Source organism: Anolis carolinensis, unplaced genomic scaffold (genome assembly GCF_035594765.1).
Source record: "Anolis carolinensis isolate JA03-04 unplaced genomic scaffold, rAnoCar3.1.pri scaffold_10, whole genome shotgun sequence".
NCBI classification, from domain to species: Eukaryota; Metazoa; Chordata; class Lepidosauria; order Squamata; family Dactyloidae; genus Anolis; species Anolis carolinensis.
Genome location: NW_026943821.1, coordinates 19,216,784 through 19,241,463, shown reverse-complemented (window position 1 = coordinate 19,241,463; position 24,680 = coordinate 19,216,784). Strand labels below are relative to the sequence as shown.

Here is a 24,680-nt window from a genome sequence, read left to right as displayed (position 1 = left end):
GAAGAGGCTGGTTGCCTGGTTCAAGCAACCAGTCTCTTCCCCATTGGCTCCTCCGTTATCAACGTCAAGGGCGGGGCTTATTGTCATCTCATGTTTTGAAAGACAGCAGATGACAGGCGCTGTCTTCATAGACCTCTCAGCAGATTAAAGGTAAAGGTAAAGGTTTCCCCTGACGTTAAGTCCAGTTGTGTCCGACTCTGGGGGTTGGTGCTCATCTCCATTTCTAAGCCGAAGAGCCGGCGTTGTCCGTAGACACCTCCAAAGTCATGTGGCCGGCATGACTGCATGGAACGCCGTTACCTTCCCGCCTTAGCGGTACCTATTGATCTACTCACATTGGCACGTTTTCGAACTGCTAGGTTGGCAGAAGCTGGAGCTAACAGCGGGCGCTCACTCCGCTCCCGGGATTTGAACCTGCGACTTTTCAGTCTGCAAGTTCAGCAGCTCAGTGCTTTAACACACTTCGCTACCGGGGCAGATTACGACACTGTAAATCAGGCCTGGGCAAACTTGGGCCTTCCCTCCAGATGTTTTGGACTTAAACTCCCACCATTCATAACAGCCTCAGGCCCTTTCCTCCCTTAGCCGCTTACAAAAAACGCATTTGGTAAGAAATTTATTTATTTATTTTATTTATTACAGTATTTCTACCCCGCCCTTCTCACCCAATAAGGGGACTCAGGGTGGCTTACAATATAAAACACATATATAAACAATCACAGTAACATTCCAATTCAATTTAAAATTAGATTAGTGTTTCCTCACTTATCACTGGGGTTAGGTTCCAGGAACACCTGCAATAAGTGAAAATCCGCCAAGTAGGGACACTATATTTATTTTAATATTTGTACATTATTTTAGTAGTTATAGACTATTTTAAGTCTTTATCAACCAATCGTGTGTCGATAAATTGCCTCCTTCTCCTTCCGTTGCCACTTGGGCTCCTTTTCTCTCCCTTTGGCTTCTCTTTCTTCCCTTCCTTAGGCTGTAAATTGTAATTTTTTATGATTTATAATAGTCTTTTAGTGGTTATTGAAAAACCGTGAAACAGCGAATCCGCGAAAAATGAACCGCGAAGTAGTGAGAGAACACTGTACATTAAAACATTCATAAATACACATATAAATATACATTTAGGCGCATTCCGATGTAACCTTAATAGTTGTTGTTATAGTATTAAATCAGGAGGGGAGGGTCAGAGAATGGTCTTTTAAAATTACTATGGTTTGTTGGTATTTTGTTGCAGAAATGCAACCTGAACCATTTCATTCAAGACTCACCTCTATTGCTTGTTTTTTTTTTTTACTTATTTTAATGAATTTTTAATGTACATACTGGTACGATAAAAAGAATTGGGATTCAGGGATGGGGTTGGGGTGTAAACATGACTAGAAAGGAAAGGGGGGAAAAACCCCACACAACCCATTACATATATACAATACATTCATACACCTCTGTAACTTGTTAATCTGTTTTCCTAAGACCGGGAACGAGTGTGCACTTCCCTCGACATACGGCACAACTCACACCATCCGCAGAGACACATGGAGAGAGCATCCCGGCAAACAGTACCCTAAAGGGGGCAAAGCAGACCAGAAGTAATAATAATAATAATAATAATAATAATAATAATAATAACTTTATTTATAACCCGCTTCCATCTCCCCAAGGGGACTCGGAGTGGTTCACATGGGGACCAAGCCCGATCAACAGATAAAACAATACGGACACAGCATATATAATTAAAACAATAATAATAAAATAACATTCATAAAATACATAGTGAGCATCATGACTAAATGGTGGGGATATTAAGAAATTACAGGGAAGGCAGGCATGTGCAAAAATGCAAGGCAAAAAAGGAGTGAGTCCTTGCACTTGAATCCATGTGGCCTGAGCAGACATATCCAGTCCCATAAAACTTTACATGTATTTCTGATGGCGTTAGGAACCCCTTTGGCTGAGAAGGCTGAAGATCTCTCCGCCTGTCCTTCTCTTCAAGGTCTATTTTTCCCAAACTCCACCAGTGTTCAAATTTACACATATTTAATATTCGTGCCAAGTTTGGTCCAGATCCATCATTGCTTGAGTCCACAGTGCTCTCTGGATGTAGGTGAACTACAACTCCAAAACCCAAGGTCAAAGCTCACCAAATCTGTGATTATTTATTAATCCCCCCCCCCCCCAAATGGAAGTTTAATGATGTTACTAAAAATCGGTTCGCATCCTGGCAATGTTTCTTGCCATCGGAATCTTAGCTGCTCATCCCATAGATGCGCGAAAAGATTAGATACCTCCCCACCCCCCACCTGGAAACCAATGAAGCAAGATCTTCTTACCGGAATACCATAGGAGTGTCGCATTTGGGTCCGCAGTGCTGTCATGCCCCCGGGCACCAGCCCAAGGCAACAATGCTCTCCGTATTTGTGTGACACATAACAGCTCAGGATGGCTGGGCAGCAAAACCCCAAACAGCCTGTAAGGGGAAAACGCGTACACAGGACCATACATGGATGTTAGCTCAAAATGTCACCTTTGGGTAGGATTGATTTGATTTCTAGCCGGTTCTTCTCCCAAATGGGTCTCAAAGCAACTTATTAGGACTAGTAGCAATTGACCACAATAGCCTTTTAATGGTGCTAGTCTTCCACCAGTACATTTACTCCCCATGGGGTATGTCTACTTACACAGGGGGCAGTCTGAACAGCAATCGTATCTCCCAAAGGTCCAGCTGCCTTCGGAGGACTGGGTCACAGGGGAGACGGTGCTCAGCGGCTGGCAAACCACGGGCTTCGACATGGTCTCAGGGAAGACAGGCCTGAACTGCAGTTGCAATGCCTTTGCAAAGAGGACTCTGGAGGCTTTTTAGCTGTGAACTTGATGCTACAGTTACTTGTGGTATCCGATGGATGATGCCACAGGGTTTGAGCAATGCAGGAAGTGGGCATTGCAGCGGGTGCTGGGGCTATTTTGAACCACAGTTATAGTGTCATGATTCCAGTTTAAATGCAATGGCAACCATCTATGGAATCTCAGTATTTGGAGATCAGGGATATTAGGAATTTTCTTTCCCCAGAGCTCAGTACCTTCTAGTGCATGTATTTTATAATGGTGTGTTTTGATATATGCATTTTATTGTATGTATTTTATGTTGATATGTTTTTGGCTTTGTTGTTAGGAGAGGCGGGTAACAAATAAATTGTATTATTGTTATCATCATCATCAAACTGAAAGCGATGGGATCTCAATCATGAATCATACCAGAAAATGGGGCCTGAGCTTCTCCAGAAGGCCTTCAAAGCACAAAGCTGGGGAAACTGTGCTGTGGGTCACTTGGCCAGGGATGTTCCTGGCCAAACTCCTTGCCTCAGAGGCTTGTAGCCTTGCTGCCTTGCTGTTATCACTGACCAGTGACTGGGGATAACAAGTGAGGATTCTCTTTCGCTCACTATCTTCCCTCCATCTGGGAAGGCAAGATACCTACAAAATGACCACCTTGCTCTACATCCTCTCCAAGGGGGAGGCAGAACACCTTCACGGGGGCACCTGATGGACACCCCAGGCTCCCCATTTCTTACCAGGGAAGACCAAGGAGCTGTGGAGACAACTCTATCTGGTGAATCAACTGGGGAATGGATGATATCATGGGAAGTGGCCCAAACATTATCCTCTCCTGCCCAAAATCTGCCATCTTTGCCCTACTTAAAACAGGAAGTTCTCATGTGACACGAGTCTGGCCTTAGTGACCTTAAGTGTTGCAGGATAAACAACCAACAGATGTTAGGCAAGAAGTTACAGTATCAACTACAATATTAACTGTAGCTATTATTAATATATCACTGAGGGAGGGAAGTTTTCAATTTGCATTAAGTGGTGGGACTGCTTTTTTTTTTTAATCCCTCTTTAAACAACTATGGATCAGTATCCTATTTTCTTTTTTTGGGCAAGCTGATTTGCAAGGGTGGTTTCCCACCAACTCCAGGCAGTCCTGGATGATACAGGCATACATGATATTTGAGATAACAATTTAAACATGTAATGAGAGACACTTCCCCGCTCTGCACTTCCAAGTCCTCTGTCTGGAAGACATTACAAGAGCTAAACCATAATTCCACTGATCATGGTTTGTTAACTGTATCTAAGGCAGGAAGAAAACGCATGTACAGAAATGGCAGAGTGAAGGCATGTATATTAAACAATTTATTGGCATGTTCCTTTCTAGGTTGCTCAATATGAGCCCCTCTGACACAGGAAGGCTTTCATCTATACTGGGGTCCCTTTGGTCTGTTGCACCTTCTTTTTCTTTGACTTGGTTCTCCGTGGGGCCCTTTGCCTCGGTTTCAGCTTCCCCTCGGCTTTTAGCTTCTGCGCCTCTTGGAAAACCTAAAAGATCAAGAGAAGACATAGAGAAGGCAGTCAGGGATCCATCAGTACCTAGGCAAGGGCATTTGCCTGGTCTCCAATGATTCCCTATGGAGCTGGTTCCCTTCATTTGCATCCGTTTCACTTTCTAAGTCCAGGATTGTGACCCCAATATATTCTGAGACTCACTTGGTGGCCTCCAGCACGAACATTTCCTATCCTAACAAAAGTTCTCCTTTCTATCTGAGCTGCATTTTAAGCCACACCTATCTGGGCTTCAAGGGTCTTAAAGAGAATAAGATAGTATAAGAATGAAGTTTTAAGGAAGTTGGAAAAGGAAAGACTGAGACAGGAGGGAAGAGGGATTGGAGGACTTGAAAAAGAAAATTTACTCTGCCAGTCTGTGAGTCAAAACAAGAGAGGAGTTGTATAAAAGCACATTTTTTCCTGTCACCTGATGACTTTGCTCTGCAAATTAAAGCTATTGATTTAAATCTCCTCATCTCTAGTGTCTGATTGGAATACAGATACTAGGGGTTTGGGGACAAAAAGTCTCAATAGTCCCACCTTGAGGCACAGGGCCTTTTTGGCCACCCAGCGCCGCGTGATCCGGCGACAGAAAGCCGGAGGGGGCGTGTACTCGATGCCCAGCTGCTGGCAAGTCTTCTCAAAGGCATCGTAGCGGCTACGGCGCAGGTACTTCAGCAGCTTCCTCCGGCGGTCAATGGCCATCATCATGTGGCGGCGGTTGAACTTGTCCTGGAGGGGAAAATGCAGTTCTACCGACTGTGCAAAAATGCAATGCGAGAGGTGGGAAACTACATGAGGTGTAAGTTTGCTGTTTTCCTCTTTTGGCTGCCCTCTTCCATATAGGCCACACTAGCATATTCATAGCTACCTGGAACCGCTTATGGTTTTTACTTTGTCCAGTTTGGATATATTTGAGAAACGTGAATTTTGAGGTTTGTGGTAACTTTTTGAGACTGGTTTGGTCTTTGGATTTGTCCAGGTCCTGAGGATCTTGAAGGGATTAATGACTTCATTTAGTTCACTTTCCCCCTGTACTGCAGCCCACTTTTAAAGGCTCTTCACTGATTCCATTGCCCGGTTATAAATCTAATGACTAAAATTAATTGGATTCACTTACTACAAAATTACAGTGCAAGCAACTCTGTATTTTCATCCATAAAGTTCATTACAAAGTAAAAGTCAATAAAAACAACTGTGAGAAGGAAATGCTTTCATCACCTTATGTGAGAATGTGAAACATACCCTGTTACAGCAAATCACAAGACTTAAAGTCACCTAAAAAATTAAGCAACTTCCATGCCAACCGATATTGTGCAAAATGTCATTTCAGTCTCGAACCCTACTAGCCAGCCAGTTTCAGCATGAAATACTAGCAACCTGCTTATCATCACCCATGGGCTTCATTGCCATCTTCTCGTAACATTTTGCTGACTTTGGAGTAATTTTATAATGCTTCCTGCAATAGGATGCAAGATATGTAACCTGTTCTAGAGAAAGTTACCTTGGGGTGCATATGCAGATGTTCCTGTAGTGTGCGGATCTTGGCCGTCAAATATGCAACTGGAACAAAAGAAAACCACTAAGCAAAGGCTATTTCCACAAGATGAAACTGGGATATTTTCCTATCCCAGTTTTAATAATTTGTATTTATTGACTAGAACATATCCTATTCCCCTTGGGAAGATGGGGCAAAATATAAATAAAGCTATTATTATTATTGTTGTTATTATTATTATTATTATTGTTATTATTATGCAGCATCATGGGATCTCAAGGAAGCCATAATGGAGGTCTCTCACTCAGAGGGTCACCACAAGTCAGTGGTTGACTTAACAGCAAACAACAACTACAAAATAATTTGAAGCATGAAAATATTTTAATTGCACTAAAAGAACAATAAACTGTTTGACAAGACAGTTTTAAAACCAACTAAAAGTTTACATTTTCCATTTCATCAGCAACCTTTCAGGTTTCCTTTGTGCCCCCCCCCAAAAAAACAACAAACAAAAAAACAAAACCCTATTTGCTTACTTTGAACCTCAAAAGAGCCTTTGTCATTTGGAGCTTTCCGGACTTTGTCTGCCAGCTGCTCTTTCTTTATTTTCAGTTTTTCTTTCTGTGTGTCCAAGGAAAAGGCAGAATTAATGCAACTATACTTCTGTAATTTACATATTTCATTTAAGCCCTTTAAAAAATGTTTGTTAGAATTTATGGCTTTGCGATATCAACAGTTATCTGGGGTGTTACATTATGTGACACCTACCATTTCCAGAGTGGTTACAGAGCTTGGCAAAAGCCTGGCCATGGGCCATAAAAGACCCACAGAAGGCCGCCACATGATTGTAGGTTGTATGGTCCCCTTCTGTAACAAGACCATATGGAGTCAACAACTTTCCTATAGCAAAGGCAGAAATTGTATTCTCTAAGGCTTTTTAAGACTAGGACTAAGAAATGAAGCACAGGAGGAAAGGAAAAGGAATGATCCTGAATGAGGATAAGAGTGAACTGACCTGGCTTGCCATTTCCAAAGACAGCAGCCTTCTCACAACATCGTCCACCCTGAAATAAAGCACAGGACAGACCCTTGAATTGCTCATCTAGCCCTTGACGAACTTAGCTTTTCAAGAACAGTCTTGAGAGAGGCTATGATTAAAGGAATTAAATCTAGTCCTGAGAATATTATTTGCCCCCATAATATTTATATTGAAGATCGAAAACATATGGATTTTTTAAAAATGGGATAGTTTGAAGATGCCAGACAATAAAATAAGGCTTTAAATGTATCTTGAGAGACAGGAGGATGGCCTTTTTCCTTCTTACTGCAGAACCTGGCAAAGCGGTACAAAGGGCATCACCAGCTTTGATGTTTAAATGCACAGCCCGACCCCTTTTGCTGGCAATCCTTACTGGTTCACAGCTGGGACATTGGTGTATTTCCACTGCAACATTGTAGGAGGCAAGTCATCCAAATGGCTAGTGATTTCTGTAGACAAAAAATACCAAAGAGAGGGTTTAAAATAGGACAGCTATTGTGCCAGAACTTTAATGTTCCTAGTCTGAAAGTGTTATTCCTGTTTGATTGTGTAGTACTTACTTTGAAAGTAGTTGTTCTACTTTCAGATTAGAGAGCTGGGCCAAAACTAACAAAATGAATTTCAACAAGGACAAAGGCAGAAAAAATGAAATGCAAAGATACAGAATGTCTGGCTTGATCACAATCCTTGTGGACATCAAGTTAAACATGTCCATGACACTTATAACCCAGGAACAAAATTGTGTTACATAGTGTAAGTATTTCAAGAAAGTACATAATAATAAAATAAGTATAATACAGTGACTTTTCATGGCATGTGAGGCTAAGGTTTCTCAGAGTCTCCAGTGAGGACTGTCACTTGTTTTTGCTCATATACATGGCACATAGTGTTATTATTATTCTTTATTTGCACCCCACATTCCCTCTTTAAAAAAGAGACTCAAAGCAGCTCACAATAAAACAAATACAACACCATTTGAAACCTAAAAATAAATATTGAAATCAAACTTGGTGAAACTGTGATGCCATATTTTGGGTAGAAGACTAGAGATTCTACCCTTCTATCCAATTATTCTCCTGTATCAAAGTGGGAGAGCAATAATAAGAGATTCCTCAAGAAAACTCTGCATTTTCGATGGCCCTTTTCACCTGACAAACTGAAAGACACAGTAAAGGCCAGGAGAGAATGGCTTGGCCCACTCACCTGGCTTCTTCCTCCGGACGGGACGAGCATAAGCCCTGGCTGCTTGGAGGAGAGGAGTCTTGCCTGGAAAGAAAATAAGCCTGGCATTTAAAATATGCACAGAAACACTGGGATACTTTCAGTTCAATGCCAGTTTCGATACTTTCAGTGTTTTAATGTCCTTTTACTGAGTTTCAGGGTTTCAGGTGTAAAATACCTGAAGGAAAGGGGATTCTAATAGAGGCAGCCCAAAAAAGGCACCTTCCCTCTTCCTTTGGAAATTCTGGGAGAAAACATTTCTGAAACCATGAAGTGTATGTTGCTGTTGTTGTTATTTATATCCCGACTTCTTCTCTCTTCAAAGAGACTTGACACAGCTAAATTTGGAAGTTCATGGCTTGTAATCAGATTTTTTTTTTCATGTCCGGAGCAACCGGAGTTGCTTCTGGAGTGAGAGAATTGGCTGTCTGCAAGGACGTTGGCCAGGGGATGCCCGGATGTTTTACCATCCTTCTGGGAGGCTTCTCTCATGTCCCCGCATGGAGCTGGAGCTGATAGAGGGAGCTCATCCACGCTCTCCCCGGGTGGGATTCGAACCTGGCAGCCTTCAGGTCAGCAACCCAACCTTCAAGTCACAAGGCTTTTATCCCCTAGGCCATCAGAGGCTCCTCCTTGTAATCAGATAATAGACGGATATAATAAATGCATATACAGTAGAGTCTCACTTATCCAACATAAACGGGCCGGCAGAATGTTGGATAAGCGAATATGTTGGATAATAAGGAGGGATTAAGGAAAAGTCTATTACACATCAAATTAGACTATGATTTTACAAATTAAGCACCAAAACATCATGTTATACAACAAATTTGACAGAAAAAGTAGTTCAATACGCAGCAATGCTATGTAGTAATTACTGTATTTACGAATTTAGCACTAAAATATCACAATGTATTGAAAACATTGACTACAAAAGTGCGTTGGATAATCCAGAACGTTGGATAAGCGAGTGTTGGATAAGTGAGACTCTACTGTAATACTTACAATGCGTTCATGGTTCTTTTCAGATCTCTCCTCAGCCGCAAGTTCTGATGGAATTCTGGGATTTGTAGTTCATTGTGACTCCATAGCTTTCTGACAGTGAAGTGTAAATATCTCACAAGACGACAAACCCCAGGATTCCACGGAAAGGATCCAATTGCTGTTTAAAGTAGGATCAAACTGCTCTACTTCTGCAGTGTGGACACAGCCTTCGGGTGGAAGGGATGCAATTTGGTTCCACTTTAACTGCTGTGGAATCCTAGTATTAATAATAATAATAATAATAATAATAATAATAATAATAATAATAATATCTCCCGGATGGGACTCAGGGCGGTTTCCAATCATAAAAACAACACATACATTACATAGCAGCATAATAGGAATTGCAGTTCCTTCCAAGGCCTTTATCGCATTAACCGCCATGGCTCAAGGCTATGGGATCCTGGGATTTGGACTGTGCTGAGGCCCCAACCCCCTTTGGCCAAGAAGGCTAAGATCTTGTTAAACTACAAATCCCAGTCTCCTGTCGCATTCCCTCTTCCTTACTCTGAGAAAGCGTCACATTTAAGGCACAGGGGACTCTCAGAGCGGCCCCCAACAAGGCCTGAGCGCCTCGTAGCCACATCTCGCTGCCGTATTTCTCTTCAAAACCAGGGCGCCGCCATATTGGAACGTCAAACGGTAACGTCATTCCGTAATCAGTAGCAACGGCCAAAAAGAGGCCTCACTCCGCCCTTCTGGGAATGATTGACAGCACGCGGGGCCTCTAGTTTGTCTTTCCTAGACCGCGTCGGGGGGTGGGCCTCCTCGGGAAGCCTCTGATTGGTTTTCGCACATTTAGGGGCGTGGTCTTGGGGAGGGAACCAAAACGCTGCTTCCCAGGACGTAGGGAATTCAAGGCAAGAAACAGTCAGGGCCAGCTAACACCTCCCAACAAAGGATTCCCCCAGGCAGGAAGCAGCCAGGCTTGCAAGGCCATTCAGTGCTAATCAAGGTGATCAGTTGCAACATTCACACTTGCCTCTGGCAGACAGGAATTCTTTCTTCCACCCTGGACATCCCAAAGATATATAAACCTTGTTGCCTCATTTCCAACAGACCTCATAACCTTTGAAGATGACGGCTATAGTCGTGGGTGAAACGTCAGGAGAGAATGCTTCTGGAACATATCCATGCAGCCCGGAAAACATACAGCAACCCAGTTTATCCATAAACTTTATTAGTCATTCCGATGCACATGGGTTTATTATAGCTCTTAAATACTAAATTAAATACTGCTTAATATGCCATTGCTCTGTTTATTTTCAAGCATGTATTTTTATTTTTGTGTGTGTTATATTTTAATTTTTTTAAATGTTTCTGAGTTGACCTTATCTTGAAATTCTTGGAAATAGACACTGAAATCAATCACACTGGTTTTGCATTCGTTCTACAATGTAAACCCATTGTCCCTTATCATTACTATAATTATTATATATTCTATGTTGTGTTATATTTTATATAGTAATAATATTTAATAATTTGTACATGCCGCTTTTTCTCTTACAAGAGAGACAAATGGGATTCACCAACTCATTCATGGCCTCAATATAAGAAAGAACATTGGGACCTTTTCCTTTAGAGTTGAGGTCAAGCACACACACACACACCGGTCAAATTAATAAAGATAAATTGCTGGAACCATGATGAGAAGACTCATGGGAGCCTAGAGCCCAGCAAGCAGTGGGTGGCTGGTGCCAGTTATCTGCTTAATGGAGCTCGGTATCCACAGTGTGAGTTTCACTTTCCGCGGTCTGGATCTCATTATCCATAACTGCCTGAAATTGCCCAATTTCAGAGTCACAAAGGACGACAAGATGAGAAACATTAAGAAGAAAATTTAATTTGCAATACTATGTACAGATAAATAGCAGCAATAGTGAAGGGAAATCCTGGGAGGTATAGTGGCGCAGTGTGTTAAAGCGCTGAGCTGCTGAACTTGCAGACCAAAAGGTCACAGGTTCGAATCTGGGGAGCGGACTGAGTGACCGCTGTTAGCTCCAGCTTCTGCCAACCTAGCAGTTCGAAAACATGCAAACGTGAGTAGATCAATAGGTACCGCTCCGGCGGGAAGGTAACGGCGCTCCATGCAGTCATGCTGGCCACATGACCTTGGAGGTGTCTACGGACAACGCTGGCTCTTTGGCTTAGAAATGGAGATGAGCACCAACCTCCAGAGTCGGACATGACTGGACTTTACCTTTACTTTTATCGTTTTAAAGGCCCTTATCTGACCAAGAGCGATGATACCTCACCAAACGACAACTCCCAGGATACAATCGTGTTAAGGCAGTTCAAATGGGATCAAATGGCATTCGTCCTACAATGTAAATGCACCTGTTTTCTGGCCATTGTATTTATTTATTTACTTTATTTTTACCCTGCTCTATCTCAACCCAAAGGGGACTCAGAGCGGCTTCCGATTTTGGCAAACATTCAATGTCACAAGTATACAAAGATCGAACACAACATACAAATTAACCATTAAAACCAATGAAACATATAAAATCCAAATTAAAACATGCGAAACATATAAACCATAGCACCAATCCCCGAAATCGTCGTCCAGGTTACTTCTTATTGTAAGCAGCAGAAATGATTCACATTTGAGAGAAAAGGAGATGCAAAGGAAAGAGTAAGAGAAGATGTATGAGTCTGTGTAAGAGAAGATGTAGATCAGGCATGGGCAAACTTCAGCCCTCCAGGTGTTTTGGACTTCAACTCCCACAATTCCTAACAGCCTACCGGCTGTTAGGAATTGTGGGAGTTGAAGTCCAAAACACCTGGAGGGCTGAAGTTTGCCTATGCCTGATCTAGAGGCAGCTTTCGAGCCAGGAGTAATTTAGGGCCAGAGGAGCAGCAATTGGCCCACATCATGTTCAGCAGAAGTTGTGGCTCAAGGTGAGACAATATCAAGGGCTTAGCAAATCCTGGCTTGTCTGGAATAGGAGCAAAAGGCATCATTCTGTTCCCATCAGGGAAGTGAGTTCGAATGTCCTCCTTGAGCTCCATAGAAGAAGAAAGAGACTATGCCTGGTGTGACATTTGGCTAGATGTTTAGTTGGACATCTTCTCTTCCGAGGTATCACATTCACAGGGCATAAGAGGTTCATGATTCAATGAAGTTCACGATTCAATGAAATCCTGGCTGATCTAGAATGGGAGCAGAGGTATCTCTGAAACACCAAGGAGGCAAGTTCGAAGGTGCTCCAATTCCTTGGTCTCGTGAGAGAGAGAGAGAGAGAAAGAGAGAATATGGCCGGTTGGTGCAGCATTTGGCTGGATATTATCTGGAGCCTCCGGTGGCGTAGAGGATTAAAGTGTTGTAACTTGAAGGTTGGGTTGCTGACCTGAAGGCTACCAGGTTCAAATCCCACCCGGGGAGAGTGCGGATGAGCTCCCTCTATCAGCTCCAGCTCCATGCGGGGACATGAGAGAAGTCTCCCACAAGGATGGTAAAAACATCAAAAAACATCTGGGCATCCCCTGGGCATCGTCCTTGTGATGAAGGTGTATTGGGAAAATATAATACTTGCATTGGAAAATATATATTGAATGTAATCATGTTAAGAAATAGAAATAGGAAAATGTGTAATCACCAGCAGATTGTGTGCCTATAGCCCAAAAACACACTCTGCTCAGCAAAAGCAAGACCAAAGTTCACTCTGAGTGCCAGGGACATATGTTAAGTGTCAACAAGAATAGATAAGCTAATGGACAAAAGGCAAATTAAGGCTTTTTGAGATGTCAAGAGGGGAGTGCTAATGACTCTCTGACAGCTAAGATAAGGGGAAATTCCTTAAGTAATGGAGGACGAGGGGGAGCCCTAATGGATGAGATGAGAATTCCAGAGATAAGGCTAATGGAGGGTCAGAGGTCTTGAAGTAGTCTATATTTTAGGAAAACGCAAAGATAGCTTTTTAGTTAAGTGCCCAGTAAGACTTTTTTTGACACTAATTGGTGATGGATAGTGCCTAGATAACATAGTAGATGGAGGGAAAAAGGGTATATAAGAACCTGTGATCCTTTGTTCCAGTACCTTTGCTTTCCTGACTACAGGAGAAGGTCTTTGCTTATTCTCTCTGGCCACTGAGAATAAACGTCATTTTTTTCTACAGCCACCGGAACTCTCTTTGTCTCATTTCCTCAAACCTTTGTCTGCCATTTCACTTGCAGACGGTCAATTCTCTCACACCAGAAGCGACTCAGGTTGCTCCTGACACGAAAAAAAATTCTGGACATGTCCTCCTCCAAGACAGGAGATGTACAATCACAAGGCATAGCTGCTTCATCCTTCCCCAAACCTTGATGATTCAATGAAATCATAACTGATCTGGAATGGGAACAAGAGGCATCACTCCAACATCATGGGCGTGAGTTCAACTTCCTTGGATGTTCAAGACAGAGAGAGAGAGAGAAAGAGAGACAGACTATGGCTGGTGTGGCATTTTGCTGGATGTTTAGATGGACATGTCCTCTTCTGAGACAGGAGAAGCACAATCGCAAGGCATAGCTGCTTCGTCCTTCCCCAAACCTTGATGATTCCATGAAATCATAACGGATCTGGAATGGGAACAAGAGGCATCACTCCAACATCAAGGGCGTGAGTTCAATCTCCTTGGACTCTCAAGAGAGAGAGAAAGAAAGAGAAGCTGGTGTGGTGTGGAGTGGGATGCACATCCTCCAAGGCAGGAGAGACACAATCACAAGGCATAAGACCAATTCCTGAGCCACTACTAGACCCTCCGGAAGTTTCCCAGTTCCTCATTCCCGTCAACCTTGAGGCCCTGCAGGAGTGGGAAATCCAGCAAGGCCTCTTCCTGGAAGCCACAGCTGCTGATACCACTCTCTCGGCCGTTGCAGCTTTCGTGGAACCAGAGGTTCTCATAGGGCTTTGGACTGGGGGTCAGGTCGCCGAGTAAAGGCTGTGTGGAGTCGGAACGGATGTAGAAAGCAGGCGGTGGTGCCTGGTCCTGCTGACGGTAGGCCTCCGTGACCACTTTGGCATATTGGACCGACTCTGGGCTGTTGATGTAGGAAGCAGGCAGTGCTAGGCTGGACATCAGGGATGCATCTGCCACCTTATGGGTAAATGGCTCTTTGCCGTCAATGGGGAGGCTGTCCTCCAGGGCCTTCATGGAGTCACTTTTCCCACAGGAGAGGCACTTCTTCTCCTCCGTTTCGATCACAAAGATGGCTGAGATGATGACCGGGCTCAATTCACAAGACTTGGGCGCAAGAGGGGTCTCCTGGGAAGACAGGGGAGATGATGGAGAATGTCAGTTCAAAGTCCTCTGTGTTGTTGTTATTATTATTAGTTCTATCCCACTTATTCACTCTAAAAAGTGACCCAATCTGAGTTAACTCGTCTCTAGCCACTGCTTGAGTGAAGAATGGAGTCCCTTATGCCTTGGCATTTGAGTCTCCTTTGTGGAGAGAAAAAGCGGGGTATTAATAATGATGATGATGATGATGATGATGATGATGATGATGATGATGATGATAATAATAATAACAACAACTGCAAAAGGCCACCCTACTGGGATTTGCTCGCATCATCCGAAAATACATCACACAGTCCTAAACGCTTGGGAAGTGTTCGACTTGTGATTTTGTGAAATGAAATCCAGCATATCTATCTTGTTTGCTGTGTCTTACCAATAATAATAATAATAATAATAATGAAGGTTGGAAGAGACCCCTGTATTATAAGTATATACCATGTATTATATACAGTAGAGTCTCATTTATCCAAGCTAAACGGGCCGGCAGAAGCTTGGATAAGCAAATATCTTCGATAATAAGGAGGGATTAAGGAAAAGCATATTAAACATAAACTTAGGTTATGATTTTACAAATTAAGCACCAAAACATCATGTTATACAACAAATTTGAAAGAAAAAGTAGTTCAATACGCAGTAATGTTATGTTGTAATTACTGTATTTACAAATTTAGCACCAAAATATCATGATATATTGAAAACATTGACTACAAAAATGCATTGGATAATCCAAAATCTTGGATAAGCGAGTCTTGGATAAGTGAGACTCCACTGTAATCATAATAGGGTTGTTGAATGTTTTCTGGGCTGTATGGCCATGTTCCAGACGTATTATCTCCTGACGTTTTGCCCACATCTATGGCAGGCATCCTCAGAGGTTGTGATGATGCCTGCCATAGATGTGGACGAAACGTCAGGAGAGAATACTTCTGGAACATGGCCATACAGCCCGGAAAACATTCTTTTTTTTTTTTTTCCACATTTTTTTTATTAATGAAAGTGAAAAACAGTAACTAAAATAACATGTATCCATATACAACCGCAGAAGAAAAAGGAATAAAATAGAAAAAAGGAATAAAAAGAGAAGAAACAAAAAAAAAATACAAACAGGTATAACAATTTGCACTGTAGTGTCGCTAAACTAATGGATGATCACAGATTTGCTATACCATTGTTGTACCTTAACTTATCCTTGTCCCCCTTACCCCTCGCCCGTGAACCCAACCCCCTAGACCTCCGATACCCCTCAGTAAGTATCGCGTAACTAACCGTCAACTACCCCTGTATCTTCTTTCGCTAAATCCCCTTTATGGCTGTCATCAAATCTACCTTTGTCTTCTTTTCCAAATACCCAAGTGCCAGCCTCCATTTATTTGCAAACTCCTCATTATTTCCTCCTCTGTTGCTATTTGTCAGCTTGGCCATTTGGATATATCCCCCCAGTTTGTCTCTCCAATCTCTAATACTTAGCTCTTCTTCCCCCTTCCATGTTTTTGCGATTATTAGTCTTGCCGCAACAAAACAATATTGGCAAATTTCTTCATCTCCTGCGCTAATATGCCTTCTAAATAAACCTAATAAGCATGTCTCGGGGTTCTTCTTGACCTTATTGGTAATCATATTATTTGTTTCTTTCACCACTTTTATCCAGAATTCTTGAACTATATTACAGGTCCACCATGTGTGGAAGAATGTTCCTTTTACTTTCTTGCATCTCCAACAGGCCCCTCCTTCTGTTTTCTCTATTTTCGCCAGAAGCTCTGGAGTTATGTATGTTCTGTAGAACATTTTAAACATATTCTCTCTAATTGAGCCGGCCAGAGAGAATTTAAACCCCTTTTTCCAGAGATATTCCCATTCTTCCAGGTCTATGTTTCTACCAAAGTCTCTGGCCCAAGAGATCATAATGGTTTTTATTTGGTTGTCTGCAAGGTTGTAGTCTAGAATAAATTTATAAAGCCTTGAGAGTAAGCCTTTGTTGCCTCTGTCAAAGATACATTCTAACTCGGATTTTTTGGATGCAAATCCCACCGCCGCATCCTTTCTAAATCTATCATGCAGTTGGTAAAAACTGAACCAGTCTTTTAACCCTAATTCTTCTCTGCCCTTAAGTGCCCATTGCCCTCTTTCTTTAACTAAATATTCCTCATACGTTCCAACTTCAATACATGTAGCTGGTCTCAAGACTGCTTCAAGTGGGCGCAGCCACAGAGGGGTTTTGGGCTCTATCCCCTTCTTGTATCTTTTCCACGTTGTTAAGAGACTGGATCTTATAATATGCCTTTTAAATTCTTTATTTACCTTGTCCTTTTCATCCCATAGATAAGCATGCCAGCCATATCTTAAATTGTGTCCCTCTAATTTAAGTAATTTTTTGTTGTCCAATTTAATCCAGTCCTTTAGCCAGCTAAAGTTAGCAGCTTCATAGTAGTATCTGAGATCTGGGAGTGCCAGGCCCCCTCTGTCCTTCACATCAATAAGATTCCTATAGGCAATTCTAGCTTTTTTCCCATTCCAAATGAATTTAACCAAATCTTTCTTCCAGTTTTCAAACACCTTTACCCCCTTGATAATTGGTAAATTTTGAAACATAAACAGCATTTTGGGTAGCACCATCATTTTAATCACAGCAATCCTCCCTAGCCAGGTAAGTTGGAGTCTTTGCCAATTTTCAAGGTCTCCTTTTATCTCCTTCCACGTTTTGTCGTAGTTATTTTGATAGAGTTTGCTGTTTTTGTTAGTTAACCATAGTCCAAGATATTTTACTCTTGGCACTACCTTGCAGTTAGACAGTTTCTCTAGGTCAGCCGTATCACAATTGGATAAATTTTTGGTTAGAAAAACCGATTTCTCCTTATTGATTTTGAAGCCCGACACCATGCTAAATTTGTTAATAACCTCCGGAAAACATTCAACAACCCTATGATCTCGGCCATGAAAGCCTTCGACAACATAATAATAATAATAACAATAACAAAATTATGTAACAAACTTAGAAAAGATTCCATTCCTGGTTTGAAAGTGTTATTTCCTGTTTAATTGTGTGGTCCTTACTTTGAGGTTATTTCCATAGATTTGTTTTTGTTGTGCCACAAACTACAGTATGTTGAATTGGTTGAGACTATCAGATACTCATTGAAAAACTATAGCAAAATGTGCTGCAGGATGTCCCTCCTGCAAACACAAAGTGATTGCAGTTTAATAAACCTTTTCCATGTTTTTATGACAGAACCCATTAGGGAAATGTTCTTTCTAAAGGTAAGGTAAAGTTTTCCCCTGACATTAAGTCCAGTTGTGACCGACTCTGGGGGTTGGTGCTCATCCCCATTGCTAAGCCGAAGAGCCAGCGTTGTCCATAGACATCTCCAGGTAATGTGGCCGGCATGACTGCATGGAGCGCTGTTACCTTCCCACTGGAGCGGTACCTATTGATCTACTCACATTTGCATGTTTTCGAACTGCTAGGTTGGCAGGAGCTAGGGCTAACAGCGGGTGCTCATTCCGCTCCCAGGATTTGAACCTGGGACTTTTTGCTCTGCAAGTTCAGTAGCTCAGCGCTTTAACACACTGTGCCATCAGGGGCCCCTTGTCGTTTCTAACCAGGAACAAAAATCATGTTACATAGTGTTATTAGTTTTAACCCAGGCCCTTCTACACTGCGATATAAAATCTAGATTGTCTGCTTTGAACTGGATTATATGGCTTCAGCCCGCTATAGAAAGGTGTAGCTACCATCGAAAGAAAGGCCAATGCATTGGAGAAGGTCATAGAATCATAGAATCATAGAATCATAGAATAGTAGAGTTGGAAGAGACCTCATGGGCCATCCAGTCCAACCCCCTGCCAAGAAGCAGGAAATCACGTTCAAAGCACCCCTGACAGATGGCCATCCAGCCTCTGTTTAAAAGCCTCCAAAGAAGGAGCCTCCACCACACTCCGGGGAGAGAGTTCCACTGCCGAATAGCCCTCACAGTGAGGAAGTTCTTCCTAATGTTCAGGTGGAATCTCCTTTCCTGTAGTTTGAAGCCATTGTTCCGTGTCCTAGTCTGCAGGGCAGCAGAAAACAAGCTTGTTCCCTCCTCCCTATGACTTCCCCTCACATATTAGTACATGGCTATCATGTCTCCTCTCAGCCTTCTCTTCTGTAGGCTAAACATGCCCAGTTCTTTAAGCCTCTCCTCATAGGGCTTGTTCTCCAGACCTTTGATCATTTTAATCGCCCTCCTCTGGACGCTTTCCAGCTTGTCAACATCTCCCTTCAACTGTGGTGCCCAGAATTGGACGCAGTATTCCAGGTGTGGTCTGACCAAGGCAGAAGAGAGGGGGAGCATGACTTCCCTGGATCTAGACGCTATTCCTCTCTTGATGCAGGCCAGAATCCCGTTGGCTTTCTTAGCAGCCGCATCACATTGCTGGCTCATGTTTAACTTGTCGTCCACGAGGACTCCAAGATCCAAGGTGCATCAGTGGCCAGCCTGGATCAAGAGCAGGCATGGGCAAAATTTGAGTCTCTCTCCAGGTGTTTTGGACTTCAATTCCCACAATTCCTAACAGCCAGTAACAGCTGGGAAGTTGTTAGGAATTGAGGGAGTTGAAGTCCAAAACACATGTTGGGAGGACTGAAGTTTGTCCATGCTTGGTCAAGAGCACCCATGTTTACCTCTTGCAGGATGGTGGGGGCCCACTTGCCCAGGCTGCTGTTGGCCGGGTCTGGGACGCTGGGCCAGAACTGCGTCTTCATCCTGTGGGACTCAAGAGAGAGGAAGCAGGTGAGTGAAGGTGCCGATGGGAGAATAGATGGGTGAGTTTTTTGCCTTATCTCTCGCCTGGCTGCATGTATGAATGGGTGCTCCAGCAATGAGCACAGCACTGGCTGTTTGCAAGAGCCATGTGAATCCATTCCAGGTATTGACCCTGTAGGGTCAACATATAAATTGATGATTAAGGATGAAGAATATCTGTTAAGAATGAGTTTTTTTGTGTGTCAGGAGCAACCGGAGTTGCTTCTGGAGTGAGAGAATTGGCCGTCTGCAAGGACGTTGCCCAGGGGACGCCCGGATGTTTTTGATGTTTTTACCATCCTTGTGGGAGGCTTCTCTCATGTCCCCGCATGGAGCTGGAGCTGAAAGAGGGAGCTCATCCGCGCTCTCCCCAGGTGGGATTCGAACCTGGCAGCCTTCAGGTCAGCAACCCAACCTTCAAGTCATGAGGCTTTTATCTCCTAGGCCACAGAGGCTCCTAAGAATGAGTCAAACTATTCCAGCTTTAAGGGAACTCTCCAAGGTGCTGATCTCAAGCCAAAACAGTTTCAGCATTTTGGAGAGCTCCCTCAAATACTGGCGTTTGGCACCTTGAGGAGTCCCCATAAATCCTAGAGAGGTCTTGTCTCACATCAACAAACAGTCACAAGCCACTATCAACTGATATAGAGCTATGCCTGCTGTCCCTTGTATTCCCTGACCCATTGCCCAGCTCCTTCTTACACTCACCGTTTGCTTTTCTGGAAGCAGAAGATGAGGACAATAATCATGGCCAAGAGCAGACCCACCAGCAAGTACACAACGTAGATGTCCATGTCATCTAGAAGAGGAGGAAAAAGAGTTAAAAGGAAGCTTAAACTGGGAAACCTGGGGTGTTTGGACTAAGTAGAGGGGGCTGCTATTGCTTGGCTGGTTGCAGAAAGGAAGGAAGACACCATCCAAGCCCTCCCAACAGATATCCATCCAGCCTCTGCTTGAAAACCCTCTTGAAGGTTTCCTCACCCATTGCCTTGGTGTGGAGGGTGAGAGTTGTCCCGTTGGTGCTGCCGGCTGCATTGGAGGCCATGATGTGCACCTGATACATCCTGGAAGGCCAGAGGCCCCGGAGGGTGAAGGTGTCCACTGAGGCATTCACAACGGCACCTGCAGAACGAGAAGGCCCATTAGTCACCTCAATATGGACCCATCAAAGACAGAAGGAATGGAAGGAGAGCAAGACAAGAGAGGGCATCTCCAAGGGAAAGGGTGGGCTTGCAAAAGGATGGCCACCAAAAGACCCCATGAAAGTATGAGGTCCGGGCCAGACTGAAAATGGATAGAAGCAGCAAAGATGGACTGGGAAGTGTCAAGCCGCATAATTCAATATCCAAGTCAGGATCCTCCATGTCATACATAACGTAGCCTTTATTGGCCTACATCAACAAAATCATAACACAACCATATACAACAAGAAAAAGTCACAGATAAAAAGGAATGCATAATTAAGAGTTACTAATCTCAAGAATAAATTTTGCAACAGTCTCCTGTTTAATTGTGCAGACCTTACTTTGAAAATAGTTTTTATACTCCAGAAACCTCGTTTTTCTGACTGCCACAAACTATGCCCTTGCCTAGTTTCTCCATGCCTCACAACCTCTGAGGATGCCTGCCATAGATGTGGGCGAAACGTCAGGAGATAATACTTCTGGAACATGGCCATACAGCCCGGAATACATACAACAACCCTGTGATCCCAGCCATGAAAGCCTTCAACAGCATATGTTGAATTGGTTGAGACTCAATGATGAGATATTTATTGAAAAACTAGAGCAAAATGTTCCGCAGGATGCCCCTCCCACAAATAAACATTTTCCATGTTTTTATGATAGAACCAATTAGGAAATGACATTTATAACCCGGGAACAAAAATCATATTACATATTACATAATGGTTCAACCAAGGCCTCGTAAGAATTGTCAAAATTCACTGGAAATGATGATAGAATTTGAAAGGCCATAGGGGAAAAAAAGGGGGAAACTGCATGGCCAGTGGGACACTCACTGCTCATGTCTTCATTGGTGCCATTCCAAAAAATGGTGTAACTGGTGATGAAGCCGTTCTGCTTTTCAACCGGGATGGGCTCCCAGTAAAGACTGGCTGTCGACTTGGTGATGTTCCCAGTATGGAGTTTGGGTCCTTCAGATGGAGCTGCCGGGAGAAGGGGAGGAAGGGAAGGTGGGTTTCTGAGCATAAACAGTGATTTTTATGGAACACTATAGAATGAATGCAGTTTTAGATTAATTCTACAGTAATGATGCATCCCATGGATATCCAGTCTCCCTTGTTCCCAACAAATGATGGGGCAGAGAGGAAGTCCTCTCTTTATCTTATGATTCCTTTAAGGCAGTTCTCCAAATTGCTTATTATTATTATTATTATTATTATTATTATTATTATTATTATTATTATTATTGTTATTATCATTATTATTATTACATATTATTCTTATTTTTATTACAGTATTATTATTATTCTTATTTACACCCTGCTTCTTCTCTCCACAAAGTGACTCAAAGCGGCTTACATTACATTACATATTTTTCCAGTTTGGGATCCCGGACGATTGAGCTTATGAGCTTCTGGGAAACAAAGCTCAAGAGCAGGAAAGCTTGAGAACCATTGCTTTAAAGATGAGATCCTGCACCCTTTCCTTAAGTGCATTTCCACTGTAGTATTAATGCAGTTTAACTACCCTTGCTCAATGCTATGAAACTGTGGGACTTGTAGGTTTACAAAGCCTCTTGCATTCTCTTCCAAATAGTTCTGGTGCTTGATTATACTACAAATCCCAGAATTCGATAGTACTCAAACTGCATTACTGCTGCTCTGATGAGGATGATGGGATTCAGGTTCACAATCAGGTTCAAAATATCCCTGTTGTAGAAGATGAGGAACAGGGAGTGCCAATTCATTTTCCCACAGCAAGGAATGATGTTGTTGATACTGAAACTAGCCAGGTGCAAATGGACTTGGAAAAGGAGGACAGTTCTCAGTCTGATAATGAGACTCAGTAAACTAACGAGCAGGCTGACCTTGACGAAACAGGTTCCTTGGATCGAGCTGACCGTTTGGAATTCAGGGTTCAGAGGAGTGTGAGAATTGCAAACAAAAGGGAGGCTAGAGGCCAGAAAAATGCTTTAATGCTTTGCAAAGGGTATTCAAGCAATGTGTTTGGAGGCAAACCTTTGTCAAAGCAACTTTCGTTCAACCAAGAAGCAAGCTCTCGTTTTCCTGGATTACCTTGCAGCTTCTGTGTTCATGTTCTTGGGACTTTGTCATGCTCTATTGGGACCTTGTTTATTCCTCGTGATTTCTGGATTTATTCTCTATGGCTTTATTTTGTAACCATTTTTTGAAACTTTACTTTTGCTTTTAAAGAACCTTTTATCTTATATTTTCTAATAAACTAAAAAGACTTCAACGTGTGTGCATTTTGGTGGATATAGCAAGGTGAAGCTAACTTGAGGTGCGACAACTGTTGTTGTTTCGATGCAGCCATAGTTGTCATCAGAAGCCAGGAAAGGTTCCTGCTAAGGTTCGCTATAATACGAAGTCCCACACCTTTTAATTTTGGGAACATAAGCCATGCCGGATATAAGGAGCACAAGGGAAAGGTTTTATTTAATTCAAGTAGCTCTTTGGATTTTGCCTCTGAATGGGTTTGGGGTCCCACACAATTTTGGTGCAAGCGAGGCTCCAAATAGTGTTGCTTTTCCTCAAAAGATGCCCCTTTACAATCATTTCAAGGCATCTTGAAAGACCAGCCAAACCCAAGGAAAATACCTTTCTGCATAGTGTAAGCTTCCACGTATTTGGGCACCCCGCTTCCGTCCTTGTATAGTGGATAGACCGAGATGTTGTAGCGTTGGAAAGGCTGGATATCTTCTGAAGGAGAGAAGAGGAAAGTTGCAGGAGGATGTAAGGAAGCACTGAAGTTGGAACTGGCAACATATCATATCATTGCCCTACTTCAATGATATTGCCACTCACCTTGGACCAAGCCTTGCCTGGTGCTTCCGTTTTCCAGCCGCATCCATTGCATCCCATTCTCTGGCAAATCCTCTGAGGTCACCTTGTGCCACTCCAGGTTGTAAGCCACGGGTGATGATGTTCCTGGAGGATCCCAGGAAACCTGGATGCTCTTCTCATCCCAAGGAAGGGCTTGGATTTGGGGCACTGGCTGACCTGCAAAAGGGGGCAGAATTGGTCAGAAGGAATGGAGCAAGATGGCAGAGGAGACTGAATAGCCAGAGCTGGGAGCTTTTTTGGAAACAGTATTTTCATATATGTATCTTAACCGTCTTATATTTTATATACCGTGTATACTCGAGTATAAGCCAACCCGAATATAAGCCGAGGTACCTAATTTTACCACAAAAAAATTTGGGAAAACATTGACTCCAGTATAAGCTGAGATACCAATAAAATTACATTAATTGAGACATCAGTAGTTTAAATGTTTTTGAATCTTTACATCAAACTGTAGTTTACGATATGAGTGTTCAACTCTGATTAAATCATTATTTTCATCTTCTTCAATGTAAATGTGCTTATGTACCCTTTTAATAATAATAGAGTGAAATAATAAATGTAATAATAATAATAATAATAATAAATACAGTAAAATTAAAAAATGTAATAATAGAGTAAAATAATAAATGTATTAATGATAATAAAAATAGAGTAAAATAAATGTAAAAAGTAACAACAATAATACAGTAAAATAATAAATGTAATAATAATTAATAGAGTAAAATAATAAATGTAACAATACCAATAACAATAGAGAAAAATAATAAATATACCATATATACCTGAGTATAAGCCGACCTGAATATAAGCCCACCAGGACCCTCACCCGAGTATAAGCCGAGGAGGATTTTTTTTTAGTCCTAAAAAAGGGCTGAAAAACTAGGCTTATACTCGAGTATATACAGTAAGTAATTTAACTTGCGTTATACCTGAACATGATCCTTGAGGAGAGGAATGTAACAAACAAACAAACCAACAACAGCAACGATTACACTATGTAACACTATTATTTGCTGCTTCTTGGATGGAGAGGGCGGTGAATCATGGGTTTCCTCAAGGATTCCCCCAAATTCCCTGCCATTGATACTGTCAGGAGAAGATATTTGGATGTTTTAGTTTAGTCATGGCTTTGTTTTGTGGGGTTGGGTGAGTTGTGAGGAGAGGCGAATAAGAAATGAAATAAATAGGTTGTATAAGTGTTATTTATTGCTATATAATTGTATTGTTTTACCTTGTTTAATAATGTGTTATTATGCTGCTATGTAATGTATGTGTTGTTTTTATGATTGGAAACCAGCCTGAGTCCCATCCGGGAGATAGGGCGGTATATAAATAATAATAATAATAATAATAATAATAATAATAATAATAATAA

The 24,680-nt window shown here is 42.3% G+C and overlaps 2 protein-coding genes and 1 long non-coding RNA gene across 4 annotated transcripts in view; 1 reads left to right on the top strand and 2 right to left on the bottom strand.

Annotated features, from left to right (window-relative positions):
- Positions 1-89: 89 nt before the first annotated feature.
- Positions 90-6,124, top strand: LOC134293728 (uncharacterized). The gene is made up of 2 exons (XR_010000692.1): positions 90-150; positions 2,692-6,124. It is a non-coding gene; the product is annotated as an uncharacterized LOC134293728 (long non-coding RNA).
- mrps15 (mitochondrial ribosomal protein S15) lies at positions 4,188-9,880 on the bottom strand. The gene is made up of 8 exons (XM_016997856.2): positions 9,699-9,880; positions 8,130-8,192; positions 7,300-7,375; positions 6,903-6,951; positions 6,424-6,508; positions 5,894-5,952; positions 4,930-5,121; positions 4,188-4,383 (listed from the first exon to the last, which is right to left on the bottom strand). The coding sequence occupies exons 1-8, from the start codon at positions 9,841-9,843 to the stop codon at positions 4,264-4,266; spliced, it is 789 nt and encodes a 262-aa protein (XP_016853345.1). The 5' UTR covers positions 9,844-9,880; the 3' UTR covers positions 4,188-4,263.
- Positions 9,881-11,014: 1,134 nt separating this feature from the next.
- Positions 11,015-24,680, bottom strand: part of csf3r (colony stimulating factor 3 receptor) — a 31,477-nt gene continuing 17,811 nt past the window's right edge. The window contains exons 10-16 of one of the 2 annotated variants that reach the window (XM_062962326.1): positions 23,264-23,458; positions 23,057-23,158; positions 21,275-21,421; positions 20,236-20,376; positions 19,963-20,053; positions 19,134-19,215; positions 11,015-14,440 (exon numbers count right to left, since the gene is read on the bottom strand). In XM_062962326.1, the coding sequence (XP_062818396.1) occupies positions 13,928-14,440; positions 19,134-19,215; positions 19,963-20,053; positions 20,236-20,376; positions 21,275-21,421; positions 23,057-23,158; positions 23,264-23,458 (1,271 nt within the window). In that variant the 3' untranslated portion in view covers positions 11,015-13,927. The remainder of the gene's footprint in view (positions 14,441-19,133; positions 19,216-19,962; positions 20,054-20,235; positions 20,377-21,274; positions 21,422-23,056; positions 23,159-23,263; positions 23,459-24,680) is intronic. The other variant, XM_062962327.1, reaches the window with a different exon arrangement.

Bases quoted from the DNA above. Each gene is read 5' to 3' on its own strand.
- mrps15 (XM_016997856.2), bottom strand. From the start codon at position 9,843: ATGACGTTACCGTTTGACGTTCCAATATGGCGGCGCCCTGGTTTTGAA. The intron at 6,952-7,299 runs GTAAGGATTGCC...GCTTTATTTCAG, and splicing joins AATGTCCCAGCTGTGAACCA to GGTGGACGATGTTGTGAGAA. The intron at 6,509-6,902 runs GTCAGTTCACTC...TTGGACACACAG, and splicing joins CTTTGGAAATGGCAAGCCAG to AAAGAAAAACTGAAAATAAA.